The sequence below is a fragment of the Oculina patagonica genome, chromosome 9 (assembly GCF_052425735.1).
Source record: "Oculina patagonica isolate OP01 chromosome 9, crgOcupat, whole genome shotgun sequence".
Taxonomy (NCBI): domain Eukaryota; kingdom Metazoa; phylum Cnidaria; class Anthozoa; order Scleractinia; family Oculinidae; genus Oculina; species Oculina patagonica.
Genome location: NC_135766.1, coordinates 8,823,423 through 8,842,912, shown reverse-complemented (window position 1 = coordinate 8,842,912; position 19,490 = coordinate 8,823,423). Strand labels below are relative to the sequence as shown.

At 37.0% G+C, this 19,490-nt stretch overlaps 1 protein-coding gene and 3 long non-coding RNA genes across 4 annotated transcripts; 1 reads left to right on the top strand and 3 right to left on the bottom strand.

Moving 5' to 3' along the window:
* Positions 1–5,010: 5,010 nt before the first annotated feature.
* Positions 5,011–8,000, bottom strand: LOC144665848 (uncharacterized). Its single transcript, XR_013573080.1, has 2 exons — positions 6,901–8,000; positions 5,011–5,647 (listed from the first exon to the last, which is right to left on the bottom strand). It is a non-coding gene; the product is annotated as an uncharacterized LOC144665848 (long non-coding RNA).
* Positions 8,001–9,210: 1,210 nt separating this feature from the next.
* Positions 9,211–19,048, bottom strand: LOC144664925 (muscle, skeletal receptor tyrosine protein kinase-like). The gene is made up of 8 exons (XM_078526124.1): positions 18,675–19,048; positions 14,121–14,166; positions 12,886–13,104; positions 12,126–12,392; positions 11,056–11,328; positions 10,698–10,973; positions 9,725–9,895; positions 9,211–9,416 (listed from the first exon to the last, which is right to left on the bottom strand). Exons 1-8 carry the CDS (start codon positions 18,990–18,992, stop codon positions 9,211–9,213), a joined length of 1,776 nt encoding a protein of 591 aa, XP_078382250.1. The 5' UTR covers positions 18,993–19,048.
* LOC144665845 (uncharacterized) lies at positions 15,227–16,039 on the top strand. The gene is made up of 2 exons (XR_013573077.1): positions 15,227–15,507; positions 15,883–16,039. It is a non-coding gene; the product is annotated as an uncharacterized LOC144665845 (long non-coding RNA).
* On the bottom strand, positions 17,394–18,266 carry LOC144665830 (uncharacterized). The gene is made up of 2 exons (XR_013573072.1): positions 17,938–18,266; positions 17,394–17,534 (listed from the first exon to the last, which is right to left on the bottom strand). It is a non-coding gene; the product is annotated as an uncharacterized LOC144665830 (long non-coding RNA).
* Positions 19,049–19,490: the final 442 nt, after the last annotated feature.

Below are 19,490 nucleotides of genomic sequence, written 5' to 3'. Positions count from 1 at the left end.
GTTTTTGTGTCTGTGGCTCTGCAAATTCTGAAATTCATGTTAACCCTGAAAAAAGTCAAATGCCACAGATTAAATTAAAATTGATTAATTGGTATGAAAATCAATAATTTATAAAACAAAACACTTAACGCAAGCTTGTATAAAGTGAAGCAAAACTACTGGATGCGAAAGGATACCTTATATATTTAACAGAGATGTATCAGCACAGACTATTTTTTTTTTACTGATAACTGCGAAGTCAACTACAGAAAAAAAACCCGGTAACTCGAACTCGGATAACTCGAACAACCTTGCTAACTCAAACTCACTTCCATTTCCCTTGGATTTGACCCCACTTTTCAGTCATTTTTACTCGGTTAAATTCGAACTCGGATAACTCGAAAACCCCGCTAACTCGAACTAAATTTTGTTTCCCTTGAACAAAATTTGGGTCAAACTTTTTACCCTGATAACTCGAATTCCAGAACTTGCAACTCGCAACGGTTGCCCATTGATTATAGCAATGAACAGATCATGTATTTGACAGTCATTTTCCACTCTTAACAAAAGAATGTGTGGTCGCTTTAGAGTTTCTGGCAAGATAAGTTCAATTTGCGCAGTACTGTATACTGAAGTGCTTAAAAATCAGTAAACTATCAATTATTAACTTGGCAAATAAAATATTCAATCAACCCCGCTAACTCGAAAAACCCCGCTAACTCGAACTCATTTTCGTTTCCCTTCAGAGTTCGAGTTAGCAGGGTTCTACTGTAAATATTTCAGGACCTGAACAATCGATGAAAATCGATGATCGGAAAATCAATCGATCAATCGATGACAATCGATTAATTACTGTTGATTGGCATCGATTGGCATCGGCCAATCGATGATCAATCGATAATCACACTTTGGTGGTCGCGAACTTCATCGATTGCCATCGATTGGCATTAAACACACAATCAATCCGAAGCATGAAGTAAATACTTACATATGTTGTTTTGTAAAAAAAAATAATAAAGCTCCTTTCCATTGAGATGAAGTTTACATCATAAGCTTTAATGTTTCTGTTTTTCATTCGAGTTTCCTACTGTTTGCTAGCGCTAGAATTCCAAAGACACTTCGTTATTCGTGACCGAGTCAAAAATGGCGGACGTGACAGGCGAAACTCATCCCCAGACTCCCACTGTTGTCTCGTTTTCGTTCCGACGTACGGACGACGTATTTTTGAGTTCTCTCTGCTACTGTTTGATTTGAAATATTTCGGACGAGCGAGAAAATGTTTATGGACTACAAGACAGAGTTTTAGAAAAATTACATTGTACTTAGACAGCGAGGAATTCTGTAAGTTGCGATTTCTATTTACTTTGCCAGGAGTTGGTTCGAAAGCAAACCAGACCGAAAAGCGTACGCTTCGTTGATGGAGGCGAATAAGACTTAAGCTCAAAACGTTTGTTTTAAATAATTATTGCCTTATTACTGTTAAGTTAGTAAGTTTCTCGTTGTATTGACATTTTTTGGAAAGGTTATCATTGTTGTTGCTAATAAAATATAACATACAAGAGAGACCGTGTGTTTTAAAGTAAACATATTTATCAAATACTAGTCAAATAAAAAACGATGGCAGTTAAATGATCGATTGAATTGGTAATCGATGATATTGATAATCGATGAAAATCGATGTTAGTTAATTGATCGATTGTCATCGATTATCGATGAAATTGATAATCGATGACAATCGATAATCACAAAAACTTTAGCGATCGATTGTTCATCGATTATCAATATCAATCGATTAATTGATATTGATTGTCATCGATTGTTATCGATTGCCATCGATTATCGATTCCATCGATTGTTCAGGTCCTGATATTTTAATAAACTCAAAGCATCACTGCAAACCCTTACACCCCCTCTTTAAAAGGTTTGACCTTTAAATACTCCCCCTCCCCTCTACCCCTATATATACATGTACATGCATAGGAAAAACATTGCCACATCTTAAAAGCTTTTCTCTTAACAGTAATACTAAGATTTTTAAAGATACACATTTAATTAATAATAAGTTTGCATGCACAGCTGCATACAGTGTCTAAAATGGCATGAATTTACTCACAAAGATTCCAGTTTTCCAGTAGTCATTAACCTTTGTTGTGTGCATTTTCCAAATTCCACAACAAGATTGTGATTTTTTTATGACAAATATAACATTTACTGTTGACATTCTGAATGAAACCAGCAAAACAGACCTCAAAATCTCAAAATTGTTGACATTGTTATGTAATCCACATGAACGCTCAATAGTGAACAGAACTACATGACAAGTGGATTATTTAATATATTTGGGAACGAAAGAGCTAAGTAATGAAGCTGAAGTTTATTTACTCTGACTAAATGAACAGTAATTTTACCTCCATCATGAATATCAATAAACTGCATACACTGAATCGATCTATTTCACTCGGAGTTAACGAAATTCCAGGTGCTTCGTGCAAACTGACATCACTTTCATTCTCATCTCAGCTGCTCTTCCAGCACTGTAAAACAAAATAATCATATCACAAGCATTTAAAAATCGTAAGCTTAATTTTCTTCGAGATGTGTTGAAGTGATATTCTTCGTGAATTCGTTCCTCGAAGGCCCAACAATTATTTGTTTACATAATCAAATCCTCCTATTTGATCAGTAAAACCTGGTAAAACTGAATTTTAACGAATAGTATTTTTCAACATTGTTCATGTCACAAGCAAATGCTTAGTGGCGAAAGCAAGTAAAATGTGCCGTCAATATAAGCTTACTTTGCGTATAAAGTAAGCTTAAGACAAAACGTAGAGATATTAAATGACGGAAACACTGCAGTTTTGTACTCACCTTCACCAATTGGCCGCAGTAGATACACTCGTCTGCTCGTTTTATCTCCGTTCCCTTGTTCTCCGCTATTTCTTTGCCTGTTTCCTCGGCACCTCTCTTGCTATTTTAGTCGCTTTTCTTCGCTACTTTGCTACCAGGTTCGACAGGCGCTTTGCTATACTTTTTCGCCTGCTTTCTGTCCGGGTTTTCTGGATCTCTCGCGATCTCTTTCCCGTCGCAAATCGCTTAAACCCTGTTTCCTCGAAGTTAAGTTTACCCTGCTCTCGTTTGTAGTCATCGGCATAACAAGGAGCCAAAATAAATGTGTTTGTCTCAAGTTCTAACTTTCAGACTAGCTGTTTAGACCTCACACTGCAAAATTATTTCGCGCCAGTACTGCGCGAGTTGTCAAGACCTTTCAAGATCCCGGATGTGCGCAACACCGTACGTACGTACGCCGCCGTACGCGCCCGCGAGGCATGCCGCTAGCCATGATGACCATGAAAACTCGGATGCAGAGGTTTCCTATTTTTTTTCATGTGTTTTTTTTTTTTTTTTCATGTGTTTTTTTTATGGGTATGGTGCTCCGCTCTGCGGCCCTTACGGGCCGCTAAGGAGCTCCGCTAATATAGATTAAGGCAAGCCTAAAAGCGGAGCACCCCAGTTAATTATTTTGCACTTTATTGAAACCTGAATTCAAGCCATTGTACAATTTTAAGGCTAAGAATATAATATTCGTTTTATTTTTTTTTTATAAATATTAATATTGTTACTTACTTTTTTTTTACCGTGTCCCGGGGGGGGGGGGGGGGAAAGAGGTACTCCCTAAAATTTACTAAAGGGGTGTGCCACTGAGTCGCTGAGACTCTGGACCTGTTCCAGAGAAAAACGGCTCAATTTGCGACCCTGTTCCAGACAATATCCACAATGAAAAATATATGACGATAGATATAAAAACACTAGCATACATCACAAAGCGCTCACTTGACTTTGTCTGTGGCTTGGAGAAAAACCAATGAGAGGAGCGGAGTTTCATAGCTAAACTTGATAGTGTTCCACAGTCAAAAGGGTGATTTGTATACCCTGTTTCAGAGTCAGAGAGGCAAAAGGCACACCCTGTTGAGCAGCACATACCCGTATAGCCCTTTTATGGGAGTACCGTATACAGCAACACCAAATAAGCCGAGAACAAACAAAATCAATCAAAACGTTTTAATTCCACCGACAGCATTATGATCCAGAAGTCTGGATGGGAAATTATGCTGCAAAACGGGTAATTATGTAACCTTCGTGTAGATAAGGAGGGGGTAGTAGGGCTGCATGTTGGGGTAGATAGGCATATCACGTGGTAAATTAGCAAATCACTTAACATTTAGAGTATAAAGGAAATAATATACATCTACATTAAGAATATGGTTAATTTTCTTTTTTTCATTCATTCGTTTTTATTTTCACTATTTGCCTATATTTTAATTTTGAATGGAAATGGCAGAGGTCATACATGTAGCAAAGGGTTTACAGCATATTGCCATAAGCTAATGCCAAGCAAACCGGAGTGAAAGCTAACCACAAGCAAACTAGAGTAAAAGCTAATCCCAAGCACACCGGATGAATAAAGCTAACTGCGAGCAAACAGGGGTGAACCTAACTACAAGCAAACCGGAGTGAAACTAACTGGAAGCAAAGAAGGGACATTCTGTAACCCCATCCCACCCCCCCCCCCCCCCCCCCCCCAAAAAAGGATGATAGCACCTTTTTTACTTTTACATGTCTTTTTGAGTCCCCTTCCTCTTAAGGGGTTTCACTTCACTTACAGAAATAAAAAAACAAAAATTCTGGGAAGATAGAATATTGTTTGTGAGTCTCAAACTCAGTTTTGTTCTTTGATTACGCAGAAAAAATAGAATCATGTTTGCTTGTGTATAAAACTATGCAAGAAAAAAATATAGCATCAATACTTTAACTGCTCTTTTAAAAATTTGTATGCTTTATTGTACTCATTTTTGTGGAGTCATGTTACCCATTCGTCATGGAGTTCACAAAGTAAGCAAATGAGTCACAATTTGGTTGCTTCATGGTACCTAATGGATACTGCAAATTTTATCTGGCTTTAGAATATTTCACTAATTTTAACATTATAGCTGTTCTTATAAATTGTACACAGCATACAACACATAAGAATGAAATTGGTATTGCATATTGCTTGCAATCACGATTTTAACGTCTATACTTTAGAATTACAGTACCACCAGTTTCAGCATTACCAATCCAAATTCAAATTATTACATTGCTTTTTAACTCCACTACCTCCCCCAAGGTCAACCAAAGATCTTATGATATACAGTAGTTAGACAACTACATGTAAGTCCTGTGTAGTCGAGGGCTCAAAATATTTGGACACTTACAGGTTATGTTAACCGGCCAAAGAGATTTTAGCTTGGTCACATGTGGTTTCTTACCAGCCAAAACATTGAAAATAGAAATTTTAAACTCCCATTCATTTCTGCTGTTACTGTTTTGGCTGCATATTCTTAAAAAGATCACTTCATAATGCCCTTGTTACATCTAAAAAGATGTGAAAGAGACAGGTCAATCAAGAAGTTGTTTTCTGAAGTACACTGTAAATACGTTAACATTTAAAATATAAACTTTGCTCATTTGCAGCTTTTCTTGATTTCAATTTACATGTAATTTACTAGTCTCTTGAAAATGGCATCATGAAGACACCCAAACATCAAGCTGGATAATCTTAATCCTTCCTGTTTTCTTTTGATGTCCTTGTCCACATTCTGTTTTTGTGTCTCTGAAACTCATGTTAACCCTGAAAAAAGTCAAATGCCACAGATTAAATTAAAATTGATTAATTGGCATGAATATCAATAATTTATAAAACAAAACACTTAACGCAAGCTTGTATAAAGTGAAGCAAAACTACTGGATGCGAAAGGATACCTTATATATTTAACAGAGATGTATCAGCACAGACTATTTTTTTTTTACTGATAACTGCGAAGTCAACTACAGAAAAAAACCCTGGTAACTCAAACTCGGATAACTCGAACAACCTTGCTAACTCGAACTCACTTCCATTTCCCTTGGATTTGACCCCACTTTTCAGTCATTTTTACTCGGTTAACTCGAACTCGGATAACTCGAAAACCCCGCTAACTCGAACTAAATTTTGTTTCCCTTTAACAAAATTTGGGTCAAACTTTTTACCCTGATAACTCGAATTCCGGAACTTGCAACTCGCAACGGTTGCCCATTGATTATAGCAATGAACAGATCATGTATTTGACAGTCATTTTCCACTATTAACAAAAGAATGTGTGGTCGCTTTAGAGTTTCTGGCAAGATAAGTTCAATTTGCACAGTACTGTATACTGAAGTGCTTAAAAATCAGTAAACTATCAATTTTTAACTTGGCAAATAAAATATTCAATCAACCCCGCTAACTCGAAAAACCCTGCTAACTCGAACTCATTTTCGTTTCCCTTCAGAGTTCGAGTTAGCAGGGTTCTACTGTAAATATTTTAATAAACTCAAAGCATCACTGCAAACCCTTACACCCCCTCTTAATTAAAAGGTTTGGCCTTTAAATACTCCCCCTCCCCCTCTACCCCTATATATACATGTACATGCATAGGAAAAACATTGCCACATCTTAAAAGCTTTTCTCTTAACAGTAATACTAAGATTTTTAAAGATACACATTTAATTAATAATAAGTTTGCATGCACAGCTGCATACAGTGTCTAAAATGGCATGAATTTACTCACAAAGATTCCAGTTTTCCAGTAGTCATTAACCTTTGTTGTGTGCATTTTCCAAATTCCACAACAAGATTGTGATTTTTTTATGACAAATATAACATTTACTGTTGACATTCTGAATGAAACCAGCAAAACAGACCTCAAAATCTCAAAATTGTTGACATTGTTATGTAATCCACATGAACGCTCAATAGTGAACAGAACTACATGACAAGTGGATTATTTAATATATTTGGGAACGAAAGAGCTAAGTAATAAAGCTGAAGTTTATTTACTCTGACTAAATGAACAGTAATTTTACCTCCATCATGAATATCAATAAACTGCATACACTGAATCGATCTATTTCACTCGGAGTTAACGAAATTCCAGGTGCTTCGTGCAAACTGACATCACTTTCATTCTCATCTCAGCTGCTCTTCCAGCACTGTAAAACAAAATAATCATATCACAAGCATTTAAAAATCGTAAGCTTTATTTTCTTCGAGATGTGTTGAAGTAATATTCTTTGTGAATTCGTTACTCGAAGGCCCAACAATTATTTGTTTACATAATCAAATCCTCCTATTTGATCAGTAAAACCTGGTAAAACTGAATTTTAACGAATAGTATTTTTCAACATTGTTCATGTCACAAGCAAATGCTTAGTGGCGAAAGCAAGTAAAATGTGCCGTAAATATAAGCTTACAGCTTTGCGTATAAATGACGGAAACACTGCAGTTTTGTACTCACCTTCACCAGTACTAGTTGGCCGCAGTAGGTACACTCGTCTGCTCGTTTTATCTCCGTTCCCTTGTTCTCCGCTATTTCTTTGCCTGTTTTCTCGGCACCTCTTATGCTATTTTAGTCGCTTTTCTTCGCTACTTTGCTACCAGGTTCGACAGGCGCTTTGCTATACTTTTTCGCCTGCTTTCTGTCCGGGTTTTCTGGATCTCTCGCGATCTCTTTCCCGTCGCAAATCGCTTAAACCCTGTTTCCTCGAAGTTAAGTTTACCCTGCTCTCGTTTGTAGTCATCGGCATAACAAGGAGCCAAAATAAATATGTTTGTCTCAAGTTCTAACTTTCAGACTAGCTGAATAGGATTTAAAAATACGTAGTAATTTTGAAAATTTCTTTGCCAATAGACCTCACACTGCAAAATTATTTCGCGCCAGTACTGCGCGAGTTGTCAAGACCTTTCAAGATCCCGGATGTGCGCAACACCGTACGTACGCCGCCGTACGCGCCCGCGAGTCATGCTGCTAGCCATGATGACCATGAAAACTCGGATGCATGGTTTCCTATTTTTTTTCATGTGTTTTTTTTTTTTTCATGTGTTTTTTTTTATGGGTATGGTGCTCCGCTCTGCGGCCCTTACGGGCCGCTAAGGAGCTCCGCTATAATAAAAAAAATACACGGTGGCTTGAAGATATGAATTTTATTTTCTCGTGGTAAAAGCTATTTTGACTCATTCGCTGCGCTTATTCGTAAAATATTAGTTTACCACTCGAAAATAAAATTCATATGTTCGCGCCGCCGTGTAATATCCTCTATATGTATGGGTAATCAAATGGTGACGAGTGAAATTAGGAAATAATTTCACGCGCATTTTGTCAAAACTTCTTATAATTTCCCGAGCCTTTAGGCGAGGGAAATTATTAGAATTTTGACAAAATGCAAGTGAAATTATTTTCTAATTTCACGAGTATACCATTTGCTTACATTTTAATATCATAGGTGACAAATTACGTTTGCAATCTTAAATGTTTTTGACTGGTACATTGCATCGCGAACTCTGAGCTTTGAAATTTGGTTTTTAGTCTTTGAATAAAACCTTTCAGAGATTCCTTTTTGCCGTTGACAAAAAGTTTCAAAGATGAATTAACTGTCAATTATTTCTCACATTTTGACCATAGTTCGTCTTGAATAAACTGAAAACGGCGCCCGTGTAAAACGCTCAAAAATCCGCTCGATGCCATTTATGTAATTGGCTTAAGTCTTGAAGTCGTTTTGACATTTTGAAATATAAAATATCATCAAAAGTTTTAGTACATGGCCAAGGCAAGCTAGCTAAGATGAAATTCAAGCGAAAATGTACAAAGCTTAAGCCTTATAACATCTTTTATTCCGGACGCCATCTTGCCACTAACTACGTTGCCATGGCAATTTTATAATTTCACATGTGAAATTATAAATTAACGTTGAAATTTCGCGCCAAAATTAAGGAGTTATTTGTCACCTATGATATTAATATTGTAATTGAAATAACCTTTTAATATTTTTCAAGTCTATATGAGCTTATATGACACTCAAATCAAAACTTCAGAATTCCAGCAAGGACCAAAATTTAAAACTTAATTCAAGAATTAGAAATTCCGCGGAATTAAATGTGTAAACATCAGTTTAAATAAGTTCTTAGTTCGTGTGATCTTCCATTCCGGGCGAAGGTAGTTATGAAACGAACTGTTGTTGGTGACTGACGTTTCGACAACCTGAGCAGGAGTCTTCTTTAAAGCAGTTTAAATTGTTTTAAAAGTTTTTAATCACTAATGCCTTTTATGCACGAATATGAAATTCAGGAATTAAAAATCTGTAGACAGCAATTTAGATTGTTTAAAGTCTCAAATCACCTTAAGCAGTCTTAAAAATTAAAGGCCTCTTACCAACACATAAAGGCTGATTTCCTGTCCAAGTACCATTCGCCATACAGTGGCGCTCTGATGATCCTTTTAGCGAGTAACCAGGATTACAAGTGAATGAAACACGTTTACCTTCATACTGTTGTCCGTGAGTATGACCATGCTTTAGGCTTTCCAAAGGAGGACAAGTCTTGTGACCTTGATTTATATTGAAGAATATTGTAAAAGTAACACAACAGCAATACTTTTCTAGCATAATCAAGCCTTCTTTTGTTTTTATTCTTTTTTTTTTTTGTTTCTTTGTTTAATTGTCGTTGTTTATACCGATGCGCATACCTTGATACCTGCATGATTGCTGGTAAATTTGACACAGTTACTTTTCAAAAAATACGTTTTTTTTTTAATGTATGCGTATAGTTTACTCACAACTGACGTATACTGGTTGTAGAGAAGAATAAAATGTAACTACACAGTATAACAGAATATGAAGTTTAAAAGTTGCTTACATGAAGGCTGTATACCACTCCAGTTACCGGAAGGCAGACACTTTCTAATGGTCGGTCCAATCAAACGGTATCCCGGATGACAAATGAACGACACGGACTGACCCGTCCAGTGTCGTGTGCCAAGTTTTTGTCCGTTGATTGGAGAACCAGGATCGCCACAGTTGACTAAGGCTTCAAAGAAGATATTGGAAACATTAGGAAAGTTACATTTACTTATTTTATAATCTATTTACTTACTCAAAACAACATTTTTGTAGAGGGCGCTTTTCGAATCATGCAAAAATCGCATTTGATTTCCATCATTGAACTTTAACCGAGATTACGGATGTCGCAGATTTTGTAAACAGTTTTCAATATCCGTATTTTTCTAGTCATAAACAATTGCAATCAATTTGTAGGTTTAATTTTTAATCAACAAGGCATTTCATTCCGTAAAGTTGTACCTTCCAAATTGACCCTTACAGGATTTATAGTGACTAGGTAGGTTGAGCATGGATAAAACTGACTTACAGTAGTGAACAATATGTCCAAGTCTCATAATAATGTTATCTTATTTACTTACTATATAATAACAAACCAACTGAATTTTATATCTAGGTAAATTGTCTCAGTGGGAAAGAACATCGAGACGCGTGAGACGCGGTTGCTAAGTCTAGTATTCCATTCATATACATGTACATCCAAATGAGAGTCCTCTTTTTTCGTAGTATGTACTTCTCGTTCGCTTTTTGATTTTGAAATTTGACACATTGTAAAACACTCATATAAATGCTATGAAAATACAACGGGATAGCTGTAAAGCGATTGATTCACGATTGACCGGTTTCTATTGACGCATATTTTCAAACCAACAAGCAAAAAGAACTTTGGAAGGCGAAGTTAGTTTTGCACTGTGACCGATCCTTAGAAAAGGGCTCGTTAAATTTTAATTCTGTCACATAATAAAACAATACAATTACAGATATTTACTTACTCAGCGTTGTGTTGACCTCCGCTGTTTCATTCTTGTCATTATAAAACAGACATGTGTAGGTCCCAGTGTCACTCGGCATGAAGCGGTTTATGATGAATTCACTCTTTATCGAATCTTTCCTGCCATGTATGGTATTAGCAATAACACGTCGCCCATCCTTGAACCATTTGACGTTAGGTAGCGGCGAGCCACGAGCAGAACAATTTAACTTCAAAGAATCACCAAGATTTGGCACTTGGATTTCACTGGGAGGGCTTGATACTATGTTGGGGTTCACTTTAAAGAAACAAATAACATTACGACTATTAATAGCCATCCATTCCTTCACATTTAATGTTTGTTTTGATATTATGCTTACCCGCATCTTTCACAATGACCCATGCTACTGATAACACACTCCCCAGCTCATTAGCTCCTTGGCATACGTAGGCACCATCATCATCCTCTGACGTGTTTTCAATCGTAAGTTTGGTGCCATCAATGACGTGTCTGTTTGTTAAAACTTGATTGTGCGTTCTTGTCCATTTGATTACAGGGGTGGGATAACCAAAGATGTCACACTTTAGAATTGTGTCCCATAACTTGTAAGCAGTTATCGATTTCTTTGGTTCTGACAGAAATTTTGCGGGCACTGCAAAGATAACAGACAAGACAAATCGAAACAAGAAAAAAAAACTGGCATTACTGGCATAATGTCATTAAAATCAAGGTTATATTTGTATTTATTCATTTACTTATTTATTAGAAACATATCCTGTACCGGTCAATTTATTGTGAAAATAGCATTCTAAAAAGGAAAACGTACCTTGAAACTACAAAAAAACAAAAACAATAACTAACGACGGGTGTAAAATAAAGGAAGCCACTTTCAAGAAGAAAACTGCAAAATCTTTATTTCAACGAAAAACAGCTGCCTCTTGCCTGCAAAACCAGTTAGCTTCTTATCTATTGAAAATTGAAGGTAGAACACGAAGATCCGTCGTACTTCGAACCGACCTAGCCCTCAGATTCACAGGTGGTGGGGGTGGGAGTTGAGGTGGACCGTGGACGACATCCCCTACGAGGATTTAATAGGCGAGTTACTTCATGTCGCTCAAACGTCCAGTGCATGTCTGTGCATCCCTTCCAAAACATTGACCATCCAATTGTATGTCCATAAAAGCAGTCATTGCTGTGGAAACCGCATAACGTGTTTGGGACATGATGTTTTTGGACACAATAGTTTTTTTTATGAATAATTAGAAAATAAATATATTCTTATACAACATTAGCTTTTCGCCTGATTTTTCTTCAATTTGAATTATTTTTTCGCTTTATCGGTGAAATCCTGAAAATGACAGATAACAGCCCCACCCCACTTGTACCATAGGAGGGGTAAGATTTAGTTTAAAAAAACTTAAGACGTTTTTTTTTTTTCACGTTATATACCTTTCACAGTTACATTAACTGATAATTGAACTCTGCCTAACAGATTCTCTGCTTTACAGGTGTAGATACCGCGGTCCTCAAACTGAATTTCCTTTATTTCCAAATTCCTTTCATTAAACTGTCTTCTTTCTTCTTCTATCACCTGTCCATCTTTATACCACGTGATCACTGGTGGTGGGAAGCCAGTTGCTTTACAAGGAAATGCGACATTTTGTTTCTCTTTAACGGTCAAGGAAGAAAAAGGCTTTGCAACAAAATGTGGTAATTCTGAAAAAAAAAGGTCACGTTAGCGTTTTAACTTTTTGCATTTACTATACATCAAGGTATCTCTTGTTAGTCATGTTTTTTAAATACGTTGCAAAGAGATAGGAACGAGCTGTCAAGAACTGAAATAAACATTCGATATGCTTTTATCGGCCGAAGTGGCCCCTTGTGTCGCTTACCACTCGCCAATAAAATACTCCACTTTGGCCCCTTGCTATTAGACGTAAAAAAATAATTGCAGCAACATTAAAATATATGAGAGGTTTTTTTCCTCACAGGAATCCCTGCCACTTTTATTAATAAGGGGGGGGGGGGGGTAAAAATAGATCGAAATAAGGACAGTATTCAACATGATTCGCACATCCTGACAAACAGAGTCGTCAGCCGGCCGACACGAAGATATTTGATACTTCAAGTTACAACCCGGTTTACCAAACGTAAATATAATTATTATATTGATTGCACTTTTACTTTCCCAACAGAACGTAAAACTTACCCAACTGACGTCCACTACTGGGGCTTGTTTCAAGTTGTGTTAATTTACCAGGCGAACCTGCAGCCCCAGGGGGCCCTGGTAATCCTCTGCTGCCTCGCTTTCCTTGCGGGCCAGGAGAACCCCTTGTTCCCTTTCTTCCTTTTTTACCAGGAGGGCCCTGGGGACCAGTAGGTCCAGGTGAACCGGGAGGGCCTGGTGGGCCTTGAGGTCCAACACGACCTGAGGAAATTAATCACGTTCAGTGAGATGATGTCACACTAAATTTTAACCTGCGAGCGGGCCTCGCCTGATCTCAGATTAACTAAATTTGACAACGTTTTTCTCAATGTGAGTTTTGATCAATATTTATTATATTTAATTTGGTGATTATATTTAATTTGCTGATGACATCCATCCACACCACCGTTCATCGTCAGTTCCTTATTTATTGTAAGCCACAGAATTCAAAAGTGCCCTTTATTTGCCATCAGATTAATCATTATAGATTTTTCAGGACTCCAAATTTAAAACCAGTGGTACTGTTCTCTATCCGTTCGTTGTTTTCTCAACTGCGTAAGGACTTTCGAATAACTAGTAAACAAGTACAGTAAAAGCTTTCAAGTAACAGCCATAAGAAATAAACAACAACAGAAAATTAACAAACAAACAAACAAACAAACAAATCAATCAATCAATCAATCAACCAATCAATAAACTTCTAAACAGCGCCTGCAGAAGGGACTAGGACATTGCCTGACTCGTCCTCAGTCGTCTTTTAAGTCCTCCGTGAGTCTAGAAGGGAATCTTTCGTGTCTTATAATTTTCGCATAAGAGACGATTGGGGACGAGTCAGGGATATAGTGTGAAGCACTATTAAACTTCTTGAGGACAAACGTGAAATAAATAAAAAGGTGGACCAGGCTCTGGAGAAAAATGTCAGTGACGTCATTTGACGCATAACGACATAACGACATAACGACGCATGACTGGACGATTCTTGATCGCAGTGTTGGAGAGCCTTCGCCGTTGAAATGTGTTTTTTCTATAGCAAAAACACATTGCTCTCGCTGTGGTTATTTCTACTTGCTGGGGATGTAATAAGTGTCGTGAAACCTGACAATAAAATGCTGGTAGGTTACTCTATGTAAGGCGAACAACCCGTTCAGAGATGCAATACTGTATAGTCATTTAATATTACTGAAACCGAGATCGGCTGTGTGTTGGTCGAAGTATTTAAAAACTACACAAAAATCTACCTTCCACGCAAACCACCTTCCCCTGACTTTTTTCCACTGTCACGTTCTGTTGATTGTAAAGAGAAATGATACCACTGTTGCAGGCTAAAAAGACCTTTAGATAGCTATGAACGTGTTGCTAACATACGTATAGTTGCTTAATAGGCGGTTAAAACTGTAGTCTGTTCTGCAAAGCAGTCACAGTTACAATAACGTTAATTCAAAAAAAAAAATCAGTGATGAAACAGCTTTCATTACAAACAATCTCCGATTTAGTTAGTAGAATTTCCGGAGGGCCAAACGTTTTTTTTAACAGAATAAAAAGATGCCCTTTTATATTCCTTCGATAGAAAATTGCGCCCCCTTATCATACCTACAGAACGATTATTAATTATTTTTTTCTTCTTAACTTATTCACTTAAATAGCCTCTTCCAGTACTTAAAACAAGTATATTACAGTTACAATGACAACGATAATCTGTTAATCCCCCCACTATCAAGGTGGCCTTCTTCCACACACAAAAAGGGGGGGGGGGGGGGGTTGAAAATTTCCGTGTTTGCATTATTTTTTCTTTCAGATAAGCGCTCTGAAATATCTTTTACGTGTTAAAATAGACCATTTACCATTTTGTGTATTTTAACACGTGGTATTACTATATCTAGCGACATAGAAACGTATCGCTTTTGTGGAGAGCTTCGCCATATAGTCCTCTTTCAGGAAGTACAACCTCCCCCCGGGGGTATACATGTTATTTTTTTCCGTAGTTAACCTCTGAGGCCGGTCCAGGAGATAACGCTGATTGATTAGGTAAACACATCAACTGACACGGTAAAAATAAATAGGTGCACTGCTGGGGGTTAAAGCATTACTAGCAAAACAGGATTTTACAAGCACAAGAGGAAGTTATAAGCATAACAGGATGATAAATATTATAAGCGTAACAGGATGAAGGTTTCGGATAACCGTCAACCTGGTTCGACATACCGAATACTTTCGTTGTAGGTTAAGCAGATGAAGATATATCGAAATTACATCGCCATATTTTCCAACCAATACCCCTTTTTACAGTTCCCGGCGCCATATTGGAATAGTAACCGCGCAGACATGATAGCGAGGCTACCGGTGACCCGTGGCTGAGCGTGAAGAGAGATTACAGTGAGGATTCGGCAATTAGCCCGTGTTTTTTTTTCGCGTTTTTCGGAACATAAGCGAAAGTTTTGATTCTAATAATACTCCTTCGTCATCTTCTAAGATGAATGGAAAATATTGGGCTGCTTTTGGCTGTAAAAAAGGCGAGTAAGCTTCTCAGGGGCTATCAGTTGTTTTCGCTGCGTAACAAAACACAAGCAGATCCAGTGAAGAAATCGCATCCATGGTGTAATCTGATAAGACGCCAGCATGAGCATGGTGAGGACAATTTTCTTCGTCTTTAAAGCAATTTTTCTTTGTACTAATCATTACTAAAAAGGAAATATACACAGCTCTCCTGAGCAAGTCGTTGGGATCAGAAAGAAAGGTTTTTAACATGCAATGTTTACAAAACTTTTGTTTACTTGCTCTTAATCACTGAAGTTGATCTTTAATAATACTTTACATTACACAATGCCCAATTCTTGAAAGTTTTCAGTAAAATAGTTATCCCAAATCAGGAATTATTCTCAATTTTGCAGACTTCTTTTTTATTTTATTTCTGAGTGTGGTAGTTTATTTTATATTGGTTAGAGCTGCTTTTAGGTGAAGTTATAAGCTTGGTTTAAATAAAGTTTTAATATTATCTCATAGGTAAAGAGAAATCCCAGCAACATAGATTGTGAAACATTCTAAAAGGAGTCTGCCAGTTGAAAGAAGCTCAGAAAATCATCTATTCAAGTCAAGAAATGGAAAATAACACAAGCAGAGGGCAATTTTTTAAGAATAAAAAATGTTTTCATAGTTGAAATGACTGCATCAGCTACTAAGTTTTGAAATAAATCATTTGCAGTTTTGAATCAAGCTGTTTCAAAAAGCCATTTAACAGTTCCTTTTACTATAAAAAAGTATTACCAACCCAAACACTATGGTGAGGATTATTATTATGAGATGCACAAAATGTGTACCATGTATAACTGGCAATAATGCTTGCAAGTCTAAAGTTATATTTACAAAAACTGCCTGAGGGAATGATAAAATCATTGCTTTACTTTATTTTTCCAGGGAAAACTGTATTTGTTCTTTGTCCTTGCCTTATTCTGGCCTTAAAGGAATTTTATTGTCTATTTTGGAGAGAAAAGGCTTGCTTTTTCAAATTTTTTTTTAACACCACATTCTCAGACAAAACAAATTCCACCCCTACACATTGACCTGGTATGGGAGACGAGGTGGCTAATGGTTAACGCACTCGACTCCCAGTCGAACGGCCCGGGTTCGAGTCCTGGTGGGGGAGCTGCGTTGTGTTCTTAGCCAAGACACTTTACTGTCAGTGCCTCTCTCCACCCAGGTGTATAAATGGGTACCAGCGAATTTACTGCTGGGGGGTTATCCCTGCGATGGACTGGCATTCAATCCAGGGGGAGTAACAATACTCCTAGTCGTTAATGCTACGGAAACCGGGATAAGCTCCGGCTGTATGAGCGGCACTTGGCTCGGACACAGACTTTACCTTACCTTTTACAGATTGACCTGGATGTTACAACAAGAGAAATTCCTCTTCCTCATTGATGGTAGAATTTCATATGGACACCGAACTACAGCTAATCTAGCAGAGTTCCATCCAGCTTCATGATGAAGATTTTATTTTTTATTTTCTTTACTGTCTTATTTAAACAATACATTCATCTTAAACATTACATCAATATTTTCAATACTACATGCAGGACCTTAAATTTTATAGCTCCCCATTTGAGATAATAAACATTCAGAAATAGTGTTTAAAGTATTGACATACTTTCTGGTTTCAGTGAAAAAGATTTATGGGTGGTTAACCCTTAACTGTCAAAGAATGAACAGCCCCAAAACTTTACCAGGTCAATACATACACATGTACACAAAAGGAGATGTAACAGTAATTAAAATGTTTCCCTGAATTTGACCAAATTCTCTCATCTAGAGCTGATAGAAAAGTTGATTTTTAACCTCTTCTGGAGAAATAATACCAAAATGATGGGTTATCACTATGGACGATTAAACTACCCTGGCTGTAATGTGGCTGAGACCAAACTTTGCCTGAAATTCAACCATTTTAAATTCAATGATGCATTATTTTCTTTGCAGATCAATCAGACTTTTCATCAGGTGATTTAATAGGGCGCAATAATTCTCCTGGTTAATGAGAAAAAAGTTTTCCCTTTTCTTTTGCATTTTAATTTCTTGAGTAGATGTTTCTCTGTGCCTTCTTTTAAATAGTGACTTCCTTGTGTAATAATTTCACAATCCATGTTTACTGGAATAGCTTTCACCTATGAGACAATATTGAAAACTGATTTAAACTAAGCTTACAACTTTACCTAAAAGCAACTCTTTGTTAATTATCAAAAATCTCTTTCTTTTATCAGACTCAAAATAAATACAGAAATAAAAAAAAAAAACCGTAGGCAAAATTGGGAATAATTTCTGAATTGAGATATATATTTAAATGGAGACTTGTCAACAGAAGGGCTTTCCTAGATATAAAATATATAAAATATTATCAAACAACTTCAGTGATTAAGAGCAAGTAAACAAAAGTTTTGTAAACATTGCATGTTAAAAACCTTTCTTTCTGATCCCAACGACTTGCTCAGGAGAGCTGTGTATATTTCCTTTTTAGTAATGATTAGTACAAAGAAAAATTGCTTTAAAGACGAAGAAAATTGTCCTCACCATGCTCATGCTGGCGTCTTATCAGATTACACCATGGATGCGATTTCTTCACTGGATCTGCTTGTGTTTTGTTACGCAGCGAAAACAACTGATAGCCCCTGAGAAGCTTACTCGCCTTTTTTCCAGCCAAAAGCAGCCCAATATTTTCCATTCATCTTAGAAGATGACGAAGGAGTATTATTAGAATCAAAACTTTCGCTTATGTTCCGAAAAACGCGAAAAAAAACACGGGCTAATTGCCGAATCCTCACTGTAATCTCTCTTCACGCTCAGCCACGGGTCACCGGTAGCCTCGCTATCATGTCTGCGCGGTTACTATTCCAATATGGCGCCGGGAACTGTAAAAAGGGCTATTATTAAAAGATATAGGACTGTTTTGCGCACAATAATGTGAAATTTAAGACAAAATTCGGACTCCTAATCTACATCCTTTCGATATGTTTGCGTATTTTGTCCTTTGGTAGTTTGTTGTTGAATACGTGCACGGCAATGCAATAACAGCAACAGGAGCTTGTTAATGCCAGCAAGACAGTAAAGTTCCTCTTATTTGTAATTATAATGAGCAATTCTGCGAGTTTTGATTTATTTGCGAAAAAAGTTCTACTCAAAGCAATATCAAGCTAGGAGAACGAGTTAATTATCTGTAGTACGAACATGCAAACCCACTTCAACTTTGTAGAGTAGAGTCATAGTATATGAAACACGGAAGTAATCAGACTTAAATAAGAACAACTTACATTTTGATGCCCATTCCAGTTTAAACAGACGCTGCTGCATTTGCGGCACATGGATTGACTATCGGCAGCTCTTTTGAAGATAGTTTTCTTCATTTGTGATCCAGCCGAACTTGCTGATGTTGGTGTTGCAATCTCGTTATTAGCGAGCCCATAGGGATAACTGTTTACAACCAGCAAATCCCGTTCAACTGCTGTTAGACGCGAATCTAACTGATGTAATGAATAGCAAGTGAAACCAAGAGAAGCCAACGTCAAAATTAAATTGAATGAAAGGCCGAAGAGAAGAATATTGGAGCTCTGTTTGCTTTTGCTCTCCATGTTCGTCGTTCTCCTTGTAAACTAGATTGAACGACTGATTGATGTTTTAGCTTAATTATACTTGTCTCGTCAGACAGGAACTGATATTAATACTCAAGGAATGTTGTTCTCTTTTTTTTTTCTATTTATAGTACCATTGGCGCTTTTAATGTGAATAGCCTTAATATCGGTTACAGTTTCAACTAGTGTTACCGATGTATTGTTGAATTGTACTGATATATGTAGTTCAGAGCTTTTATGCTAGGAGCAACGGTGTGATCAGAGACAGGAATTCCTTAGCATAGACACTTATTAAGCTTATTTCAGTATTATATAAGGGAAGCTTTGTTTTTTTCTGTCCACGCGCGTTTCTGTTACGTTCTAAATCACCAATTGAAGGCAGCAATTTTTTCGCTGATGATCAAATTGTTCTTTCTCATGACCTGACTGCCGTTAAGTTGATCATCAGCTTCTTGTGGTTGAAGCGATTAAGGATGTTTTCTAAAACAGGTTTCACAC